Consider the following 21,431-nt stretch of genomic DNA (forward strand, 5'->3'; position numbering starts at 1 on the left):
ATGATCTTGTGCACTCTTAGTGAATGCAGACGTACAAAGCTTGCAGCAAAAACCACCAGGTCAAAAATTTACTCAAAGAGGTAACAACGTGTTCCTGTATGATGCACACAACAGAGCTGAAAGAACTCCTGGGCAAGAGACAGAATTAAATATTTGTATAGTTTTTTTGACCTTGTGTTTCTCAGTACTGCAGGGCACTATTGTTTATTGACAACATTTGAAATGAAATAAAATGAAATGACACCTTAACGTAGAGAAAACTCTTAAACAAATAACTGCAAAAATAAACAGTTGTGTTAATTAACTAAAAATACTGAAGTCTGAATTTATACACTCAGTTTTATCTGTAGATGAGGAGGCGACAATGGATTACAATTATTATAAATAAATTCATAAATATTATAACAACAAATTACTAGTATATTATTTTATTTATAATACACAGTTGGTAGCTCCTACTGATCTGTAATTTTCTTAATTGCTGACATGGAAAACATTCTAATTAAAACAAAATTCTTCAAACTGTAGCCTTCATCTGGGGTTGTTGTTCAGAACCTCTGGACGTCTTGTTGTGGCCTGAATAAACACAAAAGGAATCATATATTAATGTCAAAATTTTAACTGTGATTTTACATTTATCTGTCCTTGTACTCCAGAATTTTCTGCGTATGGTAGTTACATAGACTTCATATATGTCATACCAGAATAGTAAACAAGAATACCTGCAATCGGGTGTCAACATTTTGTAAATGTGGCCTAAAACCCCCTGATGTGTAAGTGCCTGCCAATCCCAAGTTGTGATCCCCTGGGTAAAAGAATATGATCATGTAGAAACTGCAAATGTTAAAGAGTCCTTACTGAGAAATTGTTTGCTGAATACATCAGTGATTACTTAAAAAAAGGACACACCTGTATCAGAGAAATCAAAGAAATCTTCCTCGAAAGCAGACAGTCTTCTGTCATAGGAGTTGATCCTTTTCAGAAATAGAGAGAATTTGATTAGTTTCACATCACTTTTTGTAACTTTATCACAACATTTGTGACCAATTTGCATATATTGGGAGTTACATTTAAGGTATCATAACTCACCAAACTCCCTTATATTTCTTTATGACAATGACAGCAATGACAATGATAATCAAGATCAGGAGTGCTGCTGCCAATGAGCCAAATAGTGCTCCATAGAAACCTGGACCGCGACGGAAGAGGTCACACTGTGGACCATAAAACTGCTCCAGGCTAGACTCAAAGCAGCTGGTTTAAAGAGCCACAACAGTGAATTACATCGATTGAAAATGTAATATTACATGCAAAAATATTCAGTGTATTTCACCTTATTGCAATTAAAATAAAAGCATATGTTTTGTCTTACCTACAGGTAGGCCCTTTGTGAATGTCGTTATGACATATGCCATGTTGATGACAGTAATCAGGATTTGTTTTGCAAGGTCCAACACACTGCCATTGACCATTATCAATCTCAGCAGTGTAGTTAGCAAGCTGAGAGCAGTTAATAAATGGCTTCAGGTCTGTAATATCTGGTTGATTTAAATAAAAGTGTCATAATAGTACCATTGTAAACGCACACAAACACACAAAATTTGGATAAATGCTGAATGAAGAAATACTGACTGTACAAAGCAGCAATGCGTCAAAACTTACTGGTAATTGTAGGCTGGTGGAAGGAGATTCCATTTAACACTGCACCGCTGCTATTAAAGGCCTGAGAAATATTTTTGAGGTTATTTGTATCATTTAAGATATCAGTCAACACCCTATCAAGCTGAGTGTTGACAAACTGGATTTGAGTTTCGTTGTTGGGATAGCTGTACTCCGCCACACTCTTAGCAACAACGCTTCCTTCTCTACAGTGGGAAAATAGAAGAAAATTACCAAAAGAAATCAGCCTTTACTTGATGAAAAATTATCTTAAATCAGTAATGTTTAGTAAAAACCTACGTTAGCTTGATGACTTGTACTTTTTTGAAGGTTTGTGGATCTGCTTGTTTGCATAGGGCTTCAAGCTGGAACGCAGACCAAATGTTATTAAACCACAGATATGGCAATGAGTCCACATTTCTGGATATAAACATTGAAAACAGTGGGGAGCTAAACATACGTCATGCAACAATGAAAATAAATGTTGTACCTGTGGTACTAATGTGTTGATGAATTCTAATGATTGAGGTGAGCTTAAGTTGTTAAAAGCTGGCTGAAAAGATGTCTGGATTTCCAAAGTAATATTTGCATTTCGAGTTGGTACTGCTTCGTTATCTACAAAAAATATGACACTGTTATATTGACACTGAAATAAAATTATACAATGAATTAAAATTTTACAGTCAAAACTTGGGTAACAAAACTAACAAATATGAAAAGCAAACAAACATAAAATTAGCATATTACTGAAAGCCTATAACTAAGTTTTGCATTGAAATATTCTCAGTTAATGAATATGAAGAATTTCATTTGGGGGTGGAAATCTCACCAATATGAGCAGAGGTGTCATTTTGTCCAAAGGAGCAGATATCACCAAAGACAAAGTTTTGACAGTGACAATGACATTTTCCAAGTGTTGAGTTGAACTCGCAGGTACCCCCAACGCACCTTTTGTTGGGGGCACCACAATGCTCGTCGCTACACTGAGGAGTTGTAGATGGTGTTTCCGGAGTTGTTCTTGTACTTTCAGCGTTGTGGGTTGTTGAGGATTGTCTTATGGTTGTTGCTTCACTTGTGGGAAGAGTAGTGGACACGACTGACCCTGTAGTTTCAGTTGTTGTGGCAGACACTGGTGATGTTGAAGGAGTCGTTGCAACTTTGGTGGGAGTTGCACTTTCTGGAGTTAGTCTTGTACTTTCAGTATTGTGAGTGGTTGAAGATTGTCTTATGGTTGTTGCTTCACTTGTGGGAAGAGTAGTGGACACAACTAACACTGTAGTTTCAGTTGTTGATGTGGAAGACACTGGTGATGTTAAAGGAGTTGTTGCACTTTCTAGAGTTGTTCTTGTACTTTCATCGTTGTGAGTGGTTGAAGATTGTCTCATGGTTGTTGCTTCACTTGTGGGAAGAGTAGTGGACACGACTGACCCTGTAGTTTCAGTTGTGGCAGCCACTGGTGATGTTGAAGGAGTCGTTGCAACTTTGGTGGGAGTTGCACTTTCCATAGTTGTTCTTGTACTTTCAGTATTGTGAGTGGTTGAAGATTGTCTTATGGTTGTTGCTTCACTTGTGGGAAGAGTAGTAGACACAACTAACACTGTAGTTTCAGTTGTTGATGTGGAAGACACTGGTGATGTTGATGGAGTCGTTACACTTTCCAGAGTTGTTGTTGTACTTTCAGTATTGTGAGTGGTTGAAGATTGTCTCATGGTTGTTGCTTCACTTGTGGGAAGAGTAGTGGACACGACTGACCCTGTAGTTTCAGTTGTTGTTGTGGCAGACACTGGTGATGTTGAAGGAGTCGTTGCACTTTCCAGAGTTGTTGTTGTACTTTCAGTATTGTGGGTTGTTGAGGATTGTCTCATGGTTGTTGCTTCACTTGTGGGAAGAGTAGTGGACACGACTGACCCTGTAGTTTCAGTTGTTGTGGCAGCCACTGGTGATGTTGAAGGAGTCGTTGCAACTTTGGTGGGAGTTGCACTTTCCATAGTTGTTCTTGTACTTTCAGTATTGTGAGTGGTTGAAGATTGTCTTATGGTTGTTGCTTCACTTGTGGGAAGAGTAGTAGACACAACTAACACTGTAGTTTCAGTTGTTGATGTGGAAGACACTGGTGATGTTGATGGAGTTGTTGCACTTTCTAGAGTTGTTGCACTTTCTAGAGTTGTTGTACTTTCAGTATTGTGAGTGGTTGAAGATTGTCTCATGGTTGTTGCTTCACTTGTTCGAAGAGTAGTGGACACAACTAACACTGTAGTTTCAGTTGTTGATGTGGAAGACACTGGTGATGTTAATGGAGTTGTTGCACTTTCCAGAGTTGTTGTTGTACTTTCAGTATTGTGGGTTGTTGAGGATTGCCTCATGGTTGTTGCTTCACTTGTGGGAAGACTACTGGAGACGACTGACACTGTAGTTTCAGTTGTTAATGTGGATGACACTGGTGATGTTGAAGGAGTCGTTGCAATTTTGGTGGGAGTTGCACTTTCCTGAGTTGTTCTTGTACTTTCATCGTTGTGAGTGGTTGAAGATTGTCTCATGGTTGTTGCTTCACTTGTGGGAAGAGTAGTGGACACGACTGACCCTGTAGTTTCAGTTGTTGTTGTGGCAGCCACTGGTGATGTTGAAGGAGTCGTTGCAACTTTGGTGGGAGTCATACTTTCCAGAGTTGTTCTTGTACTTTCAGTATTGTGGGTTGTTGAGGATTGTCTTATGGTTGTTGCTTCACTTGTGGGAAGAGTAGTAGACACAACTAACACTGTAGTTTCAGTTGTTGATGTGGAAGACACTGGTGATGTTGATGGAGTTGTTGCACTTTCTAGAGTTGTTGTACTTTCAGTATTGTGAGTGGTTGAAGATTGTCTCATGGTTGTTGCTTCACTTGTGGGAAGAGTAGTGGACTCGACTGACCCTGTAGTTTCAGTTGTTGTTGTGGCAGCCACTGGTGATGTTGAAGGAGTCGTTGCAATTTTGGTGGGAGTTGCACTTTCCTGAGTTGTTCTTGTACTTTCATCGTTGTGAGTGGTTGAAGATTGTCTCATGGTTGTTGCTTCACTTGTGGGAAGAGTAGTGGACACGACTGACCCTGTAGTTTCAGTTGTTGTTGTGGCAGCCACTGGTGATGTTGAAGGAGTCGTTGCAACTTTGGTGGGAGTCATACTTTCCAGAGTTGTTCTTGTACTTTCAGTATTGTGGGTTGTTGAGGATTGTCTTATGGTTGTTGCTTCACTTGTGGGAAGAGTAGTAGACACAACTAACACTGTAGTTTCAGTTGTTGATGTGGAAGACACTGGTGATGTTGATGGAGTTGTTGCACTTTCTAGAGTTGTTGTACTTTCAGTATTGTGAGTGGTTGAAGATTGTCTCATGGTTGTTGCTTCACTTGTGGGAAGAGTAGTGGACTCGACTGACCCTGTAGTTTCAGTTGTTGTTGTGGCAGCCACTGGTGATGTTGAAGGAGTCGTTGCAATTTTGGTGGGAGTTGCACTTTCCTGAGTTGTTCTTGTACTTTCATCGTTGTGAGTGGTTGAAGATTGTCTCATGGTTGTTGCTTCACTTGTGGGAAGAGTAGTGGACACGACTGACCCTGTAGTTTCAGTTGTTGTTGTGGCAGCCACTGGTGATGTTGAAGGAGTCGTTGCAACTTTGGTGGGAGTCATACTTTCCAGAGTTGTTCTTGTACTTTCAGTATTGTGGGTTGTTGAGGATTGTCTTATGGTTGTTGCTTCACTTGTGGGAAGAGTAGTGGACATGACTGACACTGTAGTTTCAGTTGTTAATGTGGATGACACTGGTGATGTTGAAGGAGTCGTTGCAACTTTGGTGGGAGTTGCACTTTCCATAGTTGTTCTTGTACTTTCATCGTTGTGAGTGGTTGAAGATTGTCTCATGGTTGTTGCTTCACTTGTGGGAAGAGTAGTGGACACGACTGACCCTGTAGTTTCAGTTGTTGTTGTGGCAGCCACTGGTGATGTTGAAGGAGTCGTTGCAACTTTGGTGGGAGTCATACTTTCCAGAGTTGTTCTTGTACTTTCAGTATTGTGGGTTGTTGAGGATTGTCTTATGGTTGTTGCTTCACTTGTGGGAAGAGTAGTAGACACAACTAACACTGTAGTTTCAGTTGTTGATGTGGAAGACACTGGTGATGTTGATGGAGTTGTTGCACTTTCTAGAGTTGTTGTACTTTCAATATTGTGAGTGGTTGAAGATTGTCTCATGGTTGTTGCTTCACTTGTGGGAAGAGTAGTGGACTCGACTGACCCTGTAGTTTCAGTTGTTGTTGTGGCAGCCACTGGTGATGTTGAAGGAGTCGTTGCAATTTTGGTGGGAGTTGCACTTTCCTGAGTTGTTCTTGTACTTTCATCGTTGTGAGTGGTTGAAGATTGTCTCATGGTTGTTGCTTCACTTGTGGGAAGAGTAGTGGACACGACTGACCCTGTAGTTTCAGTTGTTGTTGTGGCAGCCACTGGTGATGTTGAAGGAGTCGTTGCAACTTTGGTGGGAGTCATACTTTCCAGAGTTGTTGTTGTACTTTCAGTATTGTGGGTTGTTGAGGATTGTCTTATGGTTGTTGCTTCACTTGTGGGAAGAGTAGTGGACACGACTGACCCTGTAGTTTCAGTTGTTGATGTGGAAGACACTGGTGATGTTAATGGAGTTGTTGCACTTTCCAGAGTTGTTGTTGTACTTTCAGTATTGTGAGTGGTTGAAGATTGTTTCATGGTTGTTGCTTCACTTGTGGGAAGACTACTGGACATGACTGACACTGTAGTTTCAGTTGTTAATGTGGCAGCCACTGGTGATGTTGAAGGAATCGTTGCAACTTTGGTGGGAGTTGCACTTTCCATAGTTGTTCTTGTACTTTCATCGTTGTGAGTGGTTGAAGATTGTCTCATGGTTGTTGCTTCACTTGTGGGAAGAGTAGTGGACACGACTGACCCTGTAGTTTCAGTTGTTGTTGTGGCAGACACTGGTGATGTTGAAGGAGTTGTTGCACTTTCCAGAGTTGTTGTTGTACTTTCAGTATTGTGGGTTGTTGAGGATTGTCTCATGGTTGTTGCTTCACTTGTGGGAAGAGTACTGGAGACGACTGACACTGTAGTTTCAATTGTTAATATGGATGACACTGGTGATGTTGAAGGAGTCGTTGCAATTTTGGTGGGAGTTGCACTTTCCTGAGTTGTTCTTGTACTTTCATCGTTGTGAGTGGTTGAAGATTGTCTCATGGTTGTTGCTTCACTTGTGGGAAGAGTAGTGGACACGACTGACCCTGTAGTTTCAGTTGTTGTTGTGGCAGCCACTGGTGATGTTGAAGGAGTCGTTGCAACTTTGGTGGGAGTCATACTTTCCAGAGTTGTTCTTGTACTTTCAGTATTGTGGGTTGTTGAGGATTGTCTTATGGTTGTTGCTTCACTTGTGGGAAGAGTAGTGGACACGACTGACCCTGTAGTTTCAGTTGTTGATGTGGAAGACACTGGTGATGTTAATGGAGTTGTTGCACTTTCCAGAGTTGTTGTTGTACTTTCAGTATTGTGAGTGGTTGAAGATTGTTTCATGGTTGTTGCTTCACTTGTGGGAAGACTACTGGACATGACTGACACTGTAGTTTCAGTTGTTAATGTGGCAGCCACTGGTGATGTTGAAGGAGTCGTTGCAACTTTGGTGGGAGTTGCACTTTCCATAGTTGTTCTTGTACTTTCATCGTTGTGAGTGGTTGAAGATTGTCTCATGGTTGTTGCTTCACTTGTGGGAAGAGTAGTGGACACGACTGACCCTGTAGTTTCAGTTGTTGTTGTGGCAGACACTGGTGATGTTGAAGGAGTTGTTGCACTTTCCAGAGTTGTTGTTGTACTTTCAGTATTGTGGGTTGTTGAGGATTGTCTCATGGTTGTTGCTTCACTTGTGGGAAGAGTAGTGGACACGACTGACCCTGTAGTTTCAGTTGTTGTGGCAGCCACTGGTGATGTTGAAGGAGTCATTGCACTTTCTAGAGTTGTTGTTGTACTTTCAGTATTGTGAGTGGTTGAAGATTGTTTCATGGTTGTTGCTTCACTTGTGGGAAGACTACTGGACATGACTGACAATGTAGTTTCAGTTGTTAATGTGGATGACACTGGTGATGTTGAAGGAGTCGTTGCAACTTTGGTGGGAGTTGCACTTTCCATAGTTGTTCTTGTACTTTCATCGTTGTGAGTGGTTGAAGATTGTCTCATGGTTGTTGCTTCACTTGTGGGAAGAGTAGTGGACACGCCTGACCCTGTAGTTTCAGTTGTTGTTGTGGCAGACACTGGTGATGTTGAAGGAGTTGTTGCACTTTCTAGAGTTGTTCTTGTACTTTCAGTATTGTGAGTGGTTGAAGATTGTCTTATGGTTGTTGCTTCACTTGTGGGAAGACTACTGGACACGACTGACACTGTAGTTTCAGTTGCTGATGTGGAAGAAACTGGTGATGTTGAAGGAGTTGTTGCACTTTCCAGAGTTGTTGTTGTACTTTCAGTATTGTGGGTTGTTGAGGATTGTCTTATGGTTGTTGCTTCACTTGTGGGAAGAGTAGTGGACACAACTGACCCTGTAGTTTCAGTTGTTGTTGTGGCAGACACTGGTGATGTTGAAGGAGTCGTTGCAACTTTGGTGGGAGTTGCACTTTCCATAGTTGTTCTTGTACTTTCATCGTTGTGAGTGGTTGAAGATTGTCTCATGGTTGTTGCTTCACTTGTGGGAAGAGTAGTGGACACGACTGACCCTGTAGTTTCAGTTGTTGTGGAAGACACTGGTGATGTTGATGGAGTTGTTGCACTTTCTAGAGTTGTTCTTGTACTTTCAGTATTGTGAGTGGTTGAAGATTGTCTCATGGTTGTTGCTTCACTTGTGGGAAGAGTAGTGGACACGACTGACCCTGTAGTTTCAGTTGTTGTTGTGGCAGACACTGGTGATGTTGAAGGAGTCGTTGCACTTTCTAGAGTTGTTCTTGTACTTTCAGTATTGTGAGTGTTGAAGATTGTCTCATGGTTGTTGCTTCACTTGTGGGAAGAGTAGTGGACACGACTGACCCTGTAGTTTCAGTTGTTGTTGTGGCAGACACTGGTGATGTTGAAGGAGTCGTTGCAACTTTGGTGGGAGTTGCACTTTCCATAGTTGTTCTTGTACTTTCATCGTTGTGGGTTGTTGAGGATTGTCTTATGGTTGTTGCTTCACTTGTGGGAAGAGTAGTGGACACAACTAACACTGTAGTTTCAGTTGTTGATGTGGAAGACACTGGTGATGTTAATGGAGTTGTTGCACTTTCCAGAGTTGTTGTTGTACTTTCAGTATTGTGGGTTGTTGAGGATTGTCTCATGGTTGTTGCTTCACTTGTGGGAAGACTACTGGAGACAACTGACACTGTAGTTTCAGTTGTTAATGTGGATGACACTGGTGATGTTGAAGGAGTCGTTGCAATTTTGGTGGGAGTTGCACTTTCCGGAGTGGTTCTTGTACTTTCAGCATTGCGGGTTGTTGAGGATTGTCTTATGGTTGTTGCTTCACTTGTGGGAAGAATACTGGACATGACTGACACTGTAGTTTCAGTTGTTGTTGTGGCAGCCACTGGTGATGTTGAAGGAGTCGTTGCAACTTTGGTGGGAGTCATACTTTCCAGAGTTGTTCTTGTACTTTCAGTATTGTGGGTTGTTGAGGATTGTCTTATGGTTGTTGCTTCACTTGTGGGAAGAGTAGTGGACACGACTGACCCTGTAGTTTCAGTTATTGATGTGGAAGACACTGGTGATGTTGAAGGAGTCATTGCACTTTCTAGAGTTGTTGTTGTACTTTCAGTATTGTGAGTGGTTGAAGATTGTCTCATGGTTGTTGCTTCACTTGTGGGAAGAGTAGTGGACACGCCTGACCCTGTAGTTTCAGTTGTTGTTGTGGCAGACACTGGTGATGTTGAAGGAGTCGTTGCAACTTTGGTGGGAGTTGCACTTTCCATAGTTGTTCTTGTACTTTCATCGTTGTGGGTTGTTGAGGATTGTCTTATGGTTGTTGCTTCACTTGTGGGAAGAGTAGTGGACACGACTGACCCTGTAGTTTCAGTTGTTGATGTGGAAGACACTGGTGATGTTAATGGAGTTGTTGCACTTTCTAGAGTTGTTGTACTTTCAGTATTGTGAGTGGTTGAAGATTGTCTCATGGTTGTTGCTTCACTTGTGGGAAGAGTAGTGGACTCGACTGACCCTGTAGTTTCAGTTGTTGTTGTGGCAGCCACTGGTGATGTTGAAGGAGTCGTTGCAATTTTGGTGGGAGTTGCACTTTCCTGAGTTGTTCTTGTACTTTCATCGTTGTGAGTGGTTGAAGATTGTCTCATGGTTGTTGCTTCACTTGTGGGAAGAGTAGTGGACACGACTGACCCTGTAGTTTCAGTTGTTGTTGTGGCAGACACTGGTGATGTTGAAGGAGTCGTTGCAACTTTGGTGGGAGTTGCACTTTCCATAGTTGTTCTTGTACTTTCATCGTTGTGGGTTGTTGAGGATTGTCTTATGGTTGTTGCTTCACTTGTGGGAGGAGTAGTGGACACAACTAACACTGTAGTTTCAGTTGTTGATGTGGAAGACACTGGTGATGTTAATGGAGTTGTTGCACTTTCCAGAGTTGTTGTTGTACTTTCAGTATTGTGGGTTGTTGAGGATTGTCTCATGGTTGTTGCTTCACTTGTGGGAAGACTACTGGAGACAACTGACACTGTAGTTTCAGTTGTTAATGTGGATGACACTGGTGATGTTGAAGGAGTCGTTGCAATTTTGGTGGGAGTTGCACTTTCCGGAGTGGTTCTTGTACTTTCAGCATTGCGGGTTGTTGAGGATTGTCTTATGGTTGTTGCTTCACTTGTGGGAAGAATACTGGACATGACTGACACTGTAGTTTCAGTTGTTGTTGTGGCAGCCACTGGTGATGTTGAAGGAGTCGTTGCAACTTTGGTGGGAGTCATACTTTCCAGAGTTGTTCTTGTACTTTCAGTATTGTGGGTTGTTGAGGATTGTCTTATGGTTGTTGCTTCACTTGTGGGAAGAGTAGTGGACACGACTGACCCTGTAGTTTCAGTTATTGATGTGGAAGACACTGGTGATGTTGAAGGAGTCATTGCACTTTCTAGAGTTGTTGTTGTACTTTCAGTATTGTGAGTGGTTGAAGATTGTCTCATGGTTGTTGCTTCACTTGTGGGAAGAGTAGTGGACACGCCTGACCCTGTAGTTTCAGTTGTTGTTGTGGCAGACACTGGTGATGTTGAAGGAGTCGTTGCAACTTTGGTGGGAGTTGCACTTTCCATAGTTGTTCTTGTACTTTCATCGTTGTGGGTTGTTGAGGATTGTCTTATGGTTGTTGCTTCACTTGTGGGAAGAGTAGTGGACACGACTGACCCTGTAGTTTCAGTTGTTGATGTGGAAGACACTGGTGATGTTAATGGAGTTGTTGCACTTTCTAGAGTTGTTGTACTTTCAGTATTGTGAGTGGTTGAAGATTGTCTCATGGTTGTTGCTTCACTTGTGGGAAGAGTAGTGGACTCGACTGACCCTGTAGTTTCAGTTGTTGTTGTGGCAGCCACTGGTGATGTTGAAGGAGTCGTTGCAATTTTGGTGGGAGTTGCACTTTCCTGAGTTGTTCTTGTACTTTCATCGTTGTGAGTGGTTGAAGATTGTCTCATGGTTGTTGCTTCACTTGTGGGAAGAGTAGTGGACACGACTGACCCTGTAGTTTCAGTTGTTGTTGTGGCAGACACTGGTGATGTTGAAGGAGTCGTTGCAACTTTGGTGGGAGTTGCACTTTCCATAGTTGTTCTTGTACTTTCATCGTTGTGGGTTGTTGAGGATTGTCTTATGGTTGTTGCTTCACTTGTGGGAAGAGTAGTGGACACAACTAACACTGTAGTTTCAGTTGTTGATGTGGAAGACACTGGTGATGTTAATGGAGTTGTTGCACTTTCCAGAGTTGTTGTTGTACTTTCAGTATTGTGGGTTGTTGAGGATTGTCTCATGGTTGTTGCTTCACTTGTGGGAAGACTACTGGAGACAACTGACACTGTAGTTTCAGTTGTTAATGTGGATGACACTGGTGATGTTGAAGGAGTCGTTGCAATTTTGGTGGGAGTTGCACTTTCCGGAGTGGTTCTTGTACTTTCAGCATTGCGGGTTGTTGAGGATTGTCTTATGGTTGTTGCTTCACTTGTGGGAAGAATACTGGACATGACTGACACTGTAGTTTCAGTTGTTGTTGTGGCAGCCACTGGTGATGTTGAAGGAGTCGTTGCAACTTTGGTGGGAGTTGCACTTTCCATAGTTGTTCTTGTACTTTCATCGTTGTGAGTGGTTGAAGATTGTCTCATGGTTGTTGCTTCACTTGTGGGAAGAGTAGTGGACACGCCTGACCCTGTAGTTTCAGTTGTTGTTGTGGATGACACTGGTGATGTTGAAGGAGTCGTTGCAACTTTGGTGGGAGTTGCACTTTCCATAGTTGTTCTTGTACTTTCAGCATTGTGGGTTGTTGAGGATTGTCTTATGGTTGTTGCTTCACTTGTGGGAAGACTACTGGACACGCCTGACCCTGTAGTTTCAGTTGTTGTTGTGGCAGACACTGGTGATGTTGAAGGAGTTGTTGCACTTTCTAGAGTTGTTCTTGTACTTTCAGTATTGTGAGTGGTTGAAGATTGTCTTATGGTTGTTGCTTCACTTGTGGGAAGACTACTGGACACGACTGACACTGTAGTTTCAGTTGCTGATGTGGAAGAAACTGGTGATGTTGAAGGAGTTGTTGCACTTTCCAGAGTTGTTGTTGTACTTTCAGTATTGTGGGTTGTTGAGGATTGTCTTATGGTTGTTGCTTCACTTGTGGGAAGAGTAGTGGACACAACTGACCCTGTAGTTTCAGTTGTTGTTGTGGCAGACACTGGTGATGTTGAAGGAGTCGTTGCAACTTTGGTGGGAGTTGCACTTTCCATAGTTGTTCTTGTACTTTCATCGTTGTGAGTGGTTGAAGATTGTCTCATGGTTGTTGCTTCACTTGTGGGAAGAGTAGTGGACACGACTGACCCTGTAGTTTCAGTTGTTGTGGAAGACACTGGTGATGTTGATGGAGTTGTTGCACTTTCTAGAGTTGTTCTTGTACTTTCAGTATTGTGAGTGGTTGAAGATTGTCTCATGGTTGTTGCTTCACTTGTGGGAAGAGTAGTGGACACGACTGACCCTGTAGTTTCAGTTGTTGTTGTGGCAGACACTGGTGATGTTGAAGGAGTCGTTGCACTTTCTAGAGTTGTTCTTGTACTTTCAGTATTGTGAGTGGTTGAAGATTGTCTCATGGTTGTTGCTTCACTTGTGGGAAGAGTAGTGGACACGACTGACCCTGTAGTTTCAGTTGTTGTTGTGGCAGACACTGGTGATGTTGAAGGAGTCGTTGCAACTTTGGTGGGAGTTGCACTTTCCATAGTTGTTCTTGTACTTTCATCGTTGTGGGTTGTTGAGGATTGTCTTATGGTTGTTGCTTCACTTGTGGGAAGAGTAGTGGACACAACTAACACTGTAGTTTCAGTTGTTGATGTGGAAGACACTGGTGATGTTAATGGAGTTGTTGCACTTTCCAGAGTTGTTGTTGTACTTTCAGTATTGTGGGTTGTTGAGGATTGTCTCATGGTTGTTGCTTCACTTGTGGGAAGACTACTGGAGACAACTGACACTGTAGTTTCAGTTGTTAATGTGGATGACACTGGTGATGTTGAAGGAGTCGTTGCAATTTTGGTGGGAGTTGCACTTTCCGGAGTGGTTCTTGTACTTTCAGCATTGCGGGTTGTTGAGGATTGTCTTATGGTTGTTGCTTCACTTGTGGGAAGAATACTGGACATGACTGACACTGTAGTTTCAGTTGTTGTTGTGGCAGCCACTGGTGATGTTGAAGGAGTCGTTGCAACTTTGGTGGGAGTCATACTTTCCAGAGTTGTTCTTGTACTTTCAGTATTGTGGGTTGTTGAGGATTGTCTTATGGTTGTTGCTTCACTTGTGGGAAGAGTAGTGGACACGACTGACCCTGTAGTTTCAGTTATTGATGTGGAAGACACTGGTGATGTTGAAGGAGTCATTGCACTTTCTAGAGTTGTTGTTGTACTTTCAGTATTGTGAGTGGTTGAAGATTGTCTCATGGTTGTTGCTTCACTTGTGGGAAGAGTAGTGGACACGCCTGACCCTGTAGTTTCAGTTGTTGTTGTGGCAGACACTGGTGATGTTGAAGGAGTCGTTGCAACTTTGGTGGGAGTTGCACTTTCCATAGTTGTTCTTGTACTTTCATCGTTGTGGGTTGTTGAGGATTGTCTTATGGTTGTTGCTTCACTTGTGGGAAGAGTAGTGGACACGACTGACCCTGTAGTTTCAGTTGTTGATGTGGAAGACACTGGTGATGTTAATGGAGTTGTTGCACTTTCTAGAGTTGTTGTACTTTCAGTATTGTGAGTGGTTGAAGATTGTCTCATGGTTGTTGCTTCACTTGTGGGAAGAGTAGTGGACTCGACTGACCCTGTAGTTTCAGTTGTTGTTGTGGCAGCCACTGGTGATGTTGAAGGAGTCGTTGCAATTTTGGTGGGAGTTGCACTTTCCTGAGTTGTTCTTGTACTTTCATCGTTGTGAGTGGTTGAAGATTGTCTCATGGTTGTTGCTTCACTTGTGGGAAGAGTAGTGGACACGACTGACCCTGTAGTTTCAGTTGTTGTTGTGGCAGACACTGGTGATGTTGAAGGAGTCGTTGCAACTTTGGTGGGAGTTGCACTTTCCATAGTTGTTCTTGTACTTTCATCGTTGTGGGTTGTTGAGGATTGTCTTATGGTTGTTGCTTCACTTGTGGGAAGAGTAGTGGACACAACTAACACTGTAGTTTCAGTTGTTGATGTGGAAGACACTGGTGATGTTAATGGAGTTGTTGCACTTTCCAGAGTTGTTGTTGTACTTTCAGTATTGTGGGTTGTTGAGGATTGTCTCATGGTTGTTGCTTCACTTGTGGGAAGACTACTGGAGACAACTGACACTGTAGTTTCAGTTGTTAATGTGGATGACACTGGTGATGTTGAAGGAGTCGTTGCAATTTTGGTGGGAGTTGCACTTTCCGGAGTGGTTCTTGTACTTTCAGCATTGCGGGTTGTTGAGGATTGTCTTATGGTTGTTGCTTCACTTGTGGGAAGAGTAGTGGACACAACTAACACTGTAGTTTCAGTTGTTGATGTGGAAGACACTGGTGATGTTAATGGAGTTGTTGCACTTTCCAGAGTTGTTGTTGTACTTTCAGTATTGTGGGTTGTTGAGGATTGTCTCATGGTTGTTGCTTCACTTGTGGGAAGACTACTGGAGACAACTGACACTGTAGTTTCAGTTGTTAATGTGGATGACACTGGTGATGTTGAAGGAGTCGTTGCAATTTTGGTGGGAGTTGCACTTTCCGGAGTGGTTCTTGTACTTTCAGCATTGCGGGTTGTTGAGGATTGTCTTATGGTTGTTGCTTCACTTGTGGGAAGAATACTGGACATGACTGACACTGTAGTTTCAGTTGTTGTTGTGGCAGCCACTGGTGATGTTGAAGGAGTCGTTGCAACTTTGGTGGGAGTCATACTTTCCAGAGTTGTTCTTGTACTTTCAGTATTGTGGGTTGTTGAGGATTGTCTTATGGTTGTTGCTTCACTTGTGGGAAGAGTAGTGGACACGACTGACCCTGTAGTTTCAGTTGTTGATGTGGAAGACACTGGTGATGTTAATGGAGTTGTTGCACTTTCCAGAGTTGTTGTTGTACTTTCAGTATTGTGGGTTGTTGAGGATTGTCTCATGGTTGTTGCTTCACTTGTGGGAAGACTACTGGACATGACTGACACTGTAGTTTCAGTTGTTAATGTGGATGACACTGGTGATGTTGAAGGAGTCGTTGCAACTTTGGTGGGAGTTGCACTTTCCATAGTTGTTCTTGTACTTTCATCGTTGTGAGTGGTTGAAGATTGTCTCATGGTTGTTGCTTCACTTGTGGGAAGAGTAGTGGACACAACTAACACTGTAGTTTCAGTTGTTGATGTGGAAGACACTGGTGATGTTGATGGAGTTGTTGCAACTTTGGTGGGAGTTGCACTTTCTGGAGTTAGTCTTGTACTTTCAGTATTGTGGGTTGTTGAGGATTGTCTTATGGTTGTTGCTTCACTTGTGGGAAGAGTAGTGGACACAACTAACACTGTAGTTTCAGTTGTTGATGTGGAAGACACTGGTGATGTTGATGGAGTTGTTGCACTTTCTAGAGTTGTTCTTGTACTTTCAGTATTGTGAGTGGTTGAAGATTGTCTCATGGTTGTTGCTTCACTTGTGGGAAGAGTAGTGGACACGCCTGACCCTGTAGTTTCAGTTGTTGTTGTGGCAGACACTGGTGATGTTGAAGGAGTCGTTGCAACTTGGTGGAGTTGCACTTTCCATAGTTGTTCTTGTACTTTCATCGTATTGTGGGTTGTTGAGGATTGTCTTCATGGTTGTTGCTTCACTTGTGGGAAGAGTAGTGGACACGACTGACCCTGTAGTTTCAGTTGTTGATGTGGAAGACACTGGTGATGTTGAATGGAGTTGTTGCACTTTCCAGAGTTGTTTTGTACTTTCAGTATTGTGAGTGGTTGAAGATTGTCTCATGGTTGTTGCTTCACTTGTGGGAAGAGTACGTGGACACGACTGACCCTGTAGTTTCAGTTGTTGTTGTGGCAGACACTGGTGATGTTGAAGGAGTCGTTGCAACTTTGGTGGGAGTTGCACTTTCCATAGTTGTTCTTGTACTTTCATCGTTGTGAGTGGTTGAAGATTGTCTCATGGTTGTTGCTTCACTTGTGGGAAGAGTAGTGGACACGACTGACCCTGTAGTTTCAGTTGTTTGTGGAAGACACTGGTGATGTTGATGGAGTTGTTGCACTTTCTAGAGTTGTTCTTGTACTTTCAGTATTGTGAGTGGTTGAAGATTGTCTCATGGTTGTTGCTTCACTTGTGGGAAGAGTAGTGGACACGACTGACCCTGTAGTTTCAGTTGTTGTTGTGGCAGACACTGGTGATGTTGAAGGAGTCGTTGCACTTTCTAGAGTTGTTCTTGTACTTTCAGTATTGTGAGTGGTTGAAGATTGTCTCATGGTTGTTGCTTCACTTGTGGGAAGAGTAGTGGACACGACTGACCCTGTAGTTTCAGTTGTTGTGGATGACACTGGTGATGTTGAAGGAGTCATTGCACTTTCTAGAGTTGTTGTTGTACTTTCAGTATTGTGAGTGGTTGAGGATTGTCTCATGGTTGTTGCTTCACTTGTGGGAAGAGTAGTGGACACGACTGACCCTGTAGTTTCAGTTGTTGTTGTGGCAGACACTGGTGATGTTGAAGGAGTCGTTGCAACTTTGGTGGGAGTTGCACTTTCCATAGTTGTTCTTGTACTTTCATCGTTGTGGTTGTTGAGGATTGTCTTATGGTTGTTGCTTCACTTGTGGGAAGAGTAGTGGACACGACTGACCCTGCAGTTTCAGTTGTTGATGTGGAAGACACTGGTGATGTTGATGGAGTTGTTGCACTTTCCAGAGTTGTTGTTGTACTTTCAGTATTGTGAGTGGTTGAAGATTGTTTCATGGTTGTTGCTTCACTTGTGGGAAGACTACTGGACATGACTGACACTGTAGTTTCAGTTGTTAATGTGGATGACACTGGTGATGTTGAAGGAGTCGTTGCAACTTTGGTGGGAGTTGCACTTTCCATAGTTGTTCTTGTACTTTCATCGTTGTGAGTGGTTGAAGATTGTCTCATGGTTGTTGCTTCACTTGTGGGAAGACTACTGGACACGACTGACCCTGTAGTTTCAGTTGTTGTTGTGGCAGACACTGGTGATGTTGAAGGAGTCGTTGCAACTTTGGTGGGAGTTGCACTTTCTGGAGTTAGTCTTGTACTTTCAGTATTGTGGGTTGTTGAGGATTGTCTCATGGTTGTTGCTTCACTTGTGGGAAGAGTAGTGGACACGACTGACCCTGTAGTTTCAGTTGTTGTTGTGGCAGCCACTGGTGATGTTGAAGGAGTCGTTGCAACTTTGGTGGGAGTTGCACTTTCCATAGTTGTTCTTGTACTTTCATCGTTGTGAGTGGTTGAAGATTGTCTCATGGTTGTTGCTTCACTTGTGGGAAGAGTAGTGGACACGACTGACCCTGTAGTTTCAGTTGTTGTGGAAGACACTGGTGATGTTGATGGAGTTGTTGCACTTTCTAGAGTTGTTCTTGTACTTTCAGTATTGTGAGTGGTTGAAGATTGTCTCATGGTTGTTGCTTCACTTGTGGGAAGAGTAGTGGACACGACTGACCCTGTAGTTTCAGTTGTTGTTGTGGCAGCCACTGGTGATGTTGAAGGAGTCGTTGCAACTTTGGTGGGAGTTGCACTTTCCATAGTTGTTCTTGTACTTTCATCGTTGTGAGTGGTTGAAGATTGTCTCATGGTTGTTGCTTCACTTGTGGGAAGAGTAGTGGACACGACTGACCCTGTAGTTTCAGTTGTTGTGGAAGACACTGGTGATGTTGATGGAGTTGTTGCACTTTCTAGAGTTGTTCTTGTACTTTCAGTATTGTGAGGGGTTGAAGATTGTCTCATGGTTGTTGCTTCACTTGTGGGAAGAGTAGTGGACACGCCTGACCCTGTAGTTTCAGTTGTTGTTGTGGCAGACACTGGTGATGTTGAAGGAGTCGTTGCAACTTTGGTGGGAGTTGCACTTTCCATAGTTGTTCTTGTACTTTCATCGTTGTGGGTTGTTGAGGATTGTCTTATGGTTGTTGCTTCACTTGTGGGAAGAGTAGTGGACACAACTAACACTGTAGTTTCAGTTGTTGATGTGGAAGACACTGGTGATGTTAATGGAGTTGTTGCACTTTCCAGAGTTGTTGTTGTACTTTCAGTATTGTGGGTTGTTGAGGATTGTCTCATGGTTGTTGCTTCACTTGTGGGAAGACTACTGGAGACGACTGACACTGTAGTTTCAGTTGTTAATGTGGATGACACTGGTGATGTTGAAGGAGTTGTTGCAATTTTGGTGGGAGTTGCACTTTCCGGAGTGGTTCTTGTACTTTCAGTATTGTGGGTTGTTGAGGATTGTCTTATGGTTGTTGCTTCACCTGTGGGAAGAGTAGTGGACACGACTGACCCTGTAGTTTCAGTTATTGATGTGGAAGACACTGGTGATGTTAATGGAGTTGTTGCACTTTCCAGAGTTGTTGTTGTACTTTCAGTATTGTGAGTGGTTGAAGATTGTTTCATGGTTGTTGCTTCACTTGTGGGAAGACTACTGGACATGACTGACACTGTAGTTTCAGTTGTTGTTGTGGCAGCCACTGGTGATGTTGAAGGAGTCATTGCAACTTTGGTGGGAGTCATACTTTCCAGAGTTGTTGTTGTACTTTCAGTATTGTGGGTTGTTGAGGATTGTCTCATGGTTGTTGCTTCACTTGTGGGAAGAGTAGTGGACACGACTGACCCTGTAGTTTCAGTTGTTGCTGTGGAAGACACTGGTGATGTTAATGGAGTTGTTGCACTTTCTAGAGTTGTTCTTGTACTTTCAGTATTGTGAGTGGTTGAAGATTGTCTTATGGTTGTTGCTTCACTTGTGGGAAGAGTAGTGGACACAACTGGCCCTGTAGTTTCAGTTGTTGCTGTGGAAGACACTGGTGATGTTAATGGAGTTGTTGCACTTTCCAGAATTGTTGTTGTACTTTCAGTATTGTGAGTTGTTGAGGATTGTTTCATGGTTGTTGCTTCATTTGTGGGAAGACTACTGGACATGACTGACACTGTAGTTTCAGTTGTTAATGTGGATGACACTGGTGATGTTGAAGGAGTCGTTGCAACTTTGGTGGGAGTTGCACTTTCCATAGTTGTTCTTGTACTTTCATCGTTGTGAGTGGTTGAAGATTGTCTCATGGTTGTTGCTTCACTTGTGGGAAGAGTAGTGGACACGACTGACCCTGTAGTTTCAGTTGTTGTGGATGACACTGGTGATGTTGAAGGAGTCGTTGCAACTTTGGTGGGAGTTGCACTTTCTAGAGTTGTTCTTGTACTTTCATCGTTGTGAGTGGTTGAAGATTGTCTTATGGTTGTTGCTTCACTTGTGGGAAGAGTAGTGGACACGACTGGCCCTGTAGTTTCAGTTGTTAATGTGGATGACACTGGTGATGTTGAAGGAGTCGTTGCAACTTTGGTGGGAGTTGCACTTTCCAGAGTTGTTCTTGTACTTTCAGTATTGTGGGTTGTTGAGGATTGTCTTATGGTTGTTGCTTCACTTGTGGGAAGAGTAGTGGACACAACTAACACTGTAGTTTCAGTTGTTGATGTGGAAGACACTGGTGATGTTAATGGAGTTGTTTCACTTTTGGTTGACATTGATGGTGTTGATGAAGTTGTTTGAACATTGGTAGAGGAAGTACTTGGTTCAGTTGTTGTAGTTCCAGTGTTCTGAATGGTTGATGTTTGTGTGGCACTGTTGGATGTGGAAGGAGTTGATGAGCTACTGGATTGAGTCGTCATGGTGATTGTCGTAGAATGTTCAGACAAAGTAGACAACACTGTAGTTGTTTGTGTAATTCTAGAGGTGGGAATCGATGTTGCAGTTTTTGTGGCACTGTTGGATGTGAAAGAAGGCGAAGAGCTACTGGATTGAGTCGTCATGGTGATTGTCGTAGGATGTTTAGACAAAGTAGACAACACTGTAGTTGTTTGTGGAATGCTAGAGGTGGGAATTGATGTTGCTTTAATGGTTGTTGGTTCACTTGTGTGAACAATAGTAGATTGGGTTGACTCTGGATGCTCAGTTGTTGTGGATGACATTGGTGGTGTTGATGAAGTTGTTTGAACATTGTTAGAGGAAGTACTTGGTTCAGTTGTTGTAGTTCCAGTATCCTGAATGGTTGAAGTTTGTGTGGCACTGTTGGATGTGGAAGAAGGCGAAGAGCTACTGGATTCCGTCGTCATGGTGATTGTCATAGAATGTGTGATAGAGGTTTGATGATCAGCAACCATGAGTTGTTGTGGTTGTAGTGATTCATTCATATATCTTTCGTGTTTTTCACCCAGCACTGGTTTATCTTCCAAAACCTCTACTTTTGAATTGGTTGTCATGTTTACTTTTGATAGACTTTTCCTTTCATGGTTGTCAGATATCTGCGGTTTCTTCCATGTTTCATCAGGTTGAACTTGTTTTGCATTTTCTTTTCCTGGTAAGACAACATTTCTAGTCAATATATCATGTATATTGATATATGATATATCATTTTCTCTAAACTCAATTTCAGTTTAATAATAAATCACACAAAAATCAAACTCAGCCTCTTTCATGTTGAACTGTATTTTAATTTTTTTGCAGTCAGATATCTAACACCCGTGTAATTCTGGTATTGTTACACCATTCGATTTCTGCAGTTATTAACAGTCAGTCTACAGTTTGTATCAACTATTTCCCTGTTAGACAAAGTGTATTGTTTTCATGTAATTTAGGTTGTATCCATAAAACAATTATAGTCCAGCCCTGATATGATTGTAATTTTAAAAAATGAACTAACTGAAAACTGTAATAACTGTAATTGTAATAACTGTAATCGGTATCTGTATATATAACATAATTCTCTAACTGTAAATTTGTACGTTATAAAAGGGATGAGTAATAAAAGGGATGAGTAATAAAAGGGATTACTCGGGTTTTACAGGTTTTTGAATGAAGTTCCCTAAAATGCACAAAATACACCTATTAGCGACAA

General features: G+C 42.3%; 1 protein-coding gene across 1 annotated transcript; it reads right to left on the reverse strand.

Annotated features, from left to right (window-relative positions):
* Positions 1 to 531: 531 nt before the first annotated feature.
* Positions 532 to 20,649, reverse strand: LOC108899916 (mucin-3B). The gene is made up of 10 exons (XM_018700660.2): positions 20,550 to 20,649; positions 2,489 to 2,872; positions 2,150 to 2,274; positions 1,960 to 2,024; positions 1,663 to 1,865; positions 1,373 to 1,538; positions 1,090 to 1,254; positions 910 to 974; positions 723 to 805; positions 532 to 576 (listed from the first exon to the last, which is right to left on the reverse strand). Exons 1-10 carry the CDS (start codon positions 20,647 to 20,649, stop codon positions 532 to 534), a joined length of 1,401 nt encoding a protein of 466 aa, XP_018556176.2.
* Between the last annotated feature and the right edge of the window lie 782 nt (positions 20,650 to 21,431).

This window comes from Lates calcarifer, linkage group LG20 (assembly GCF_001640805.2).
Source record: "Lates calcarifer isolate ASB-BC8 linkage group LG20, TLL_Latcal_v3, whole genome shotgun sequence".
Taxonomy (NCBI): domain Eukaryota; kingdom Metazoa; phylum Chordata; class Actinopteri; family Centropomidae; genus Lates; species Lates calcarifer.

Excerpts from the sequence above, each read along its gene's own strand:
- LOC108899916 (XM_018700660.2), bottom strand. The coding sequence starts at position 20,649 with ATGACGACGGAATCCAGTAGCTCTTCGCCTTCTTCCACATCCAACAGT. Across the intron at positions 975-1,089 it reads AAGAAATATAAGGGAGTTTG|GATCAACTCCTATGACAGAA; the intron begins GTGAGTTATGAT and ends ATTTCTGAAAAG. Across the intron at positions 577-722 it reads ATGTTGACACCCGATTGCAG|GCCACAACAAGACGTCCAGA; the intron begins GTATTCTTGTTT and ends GTGTTTATTCAG.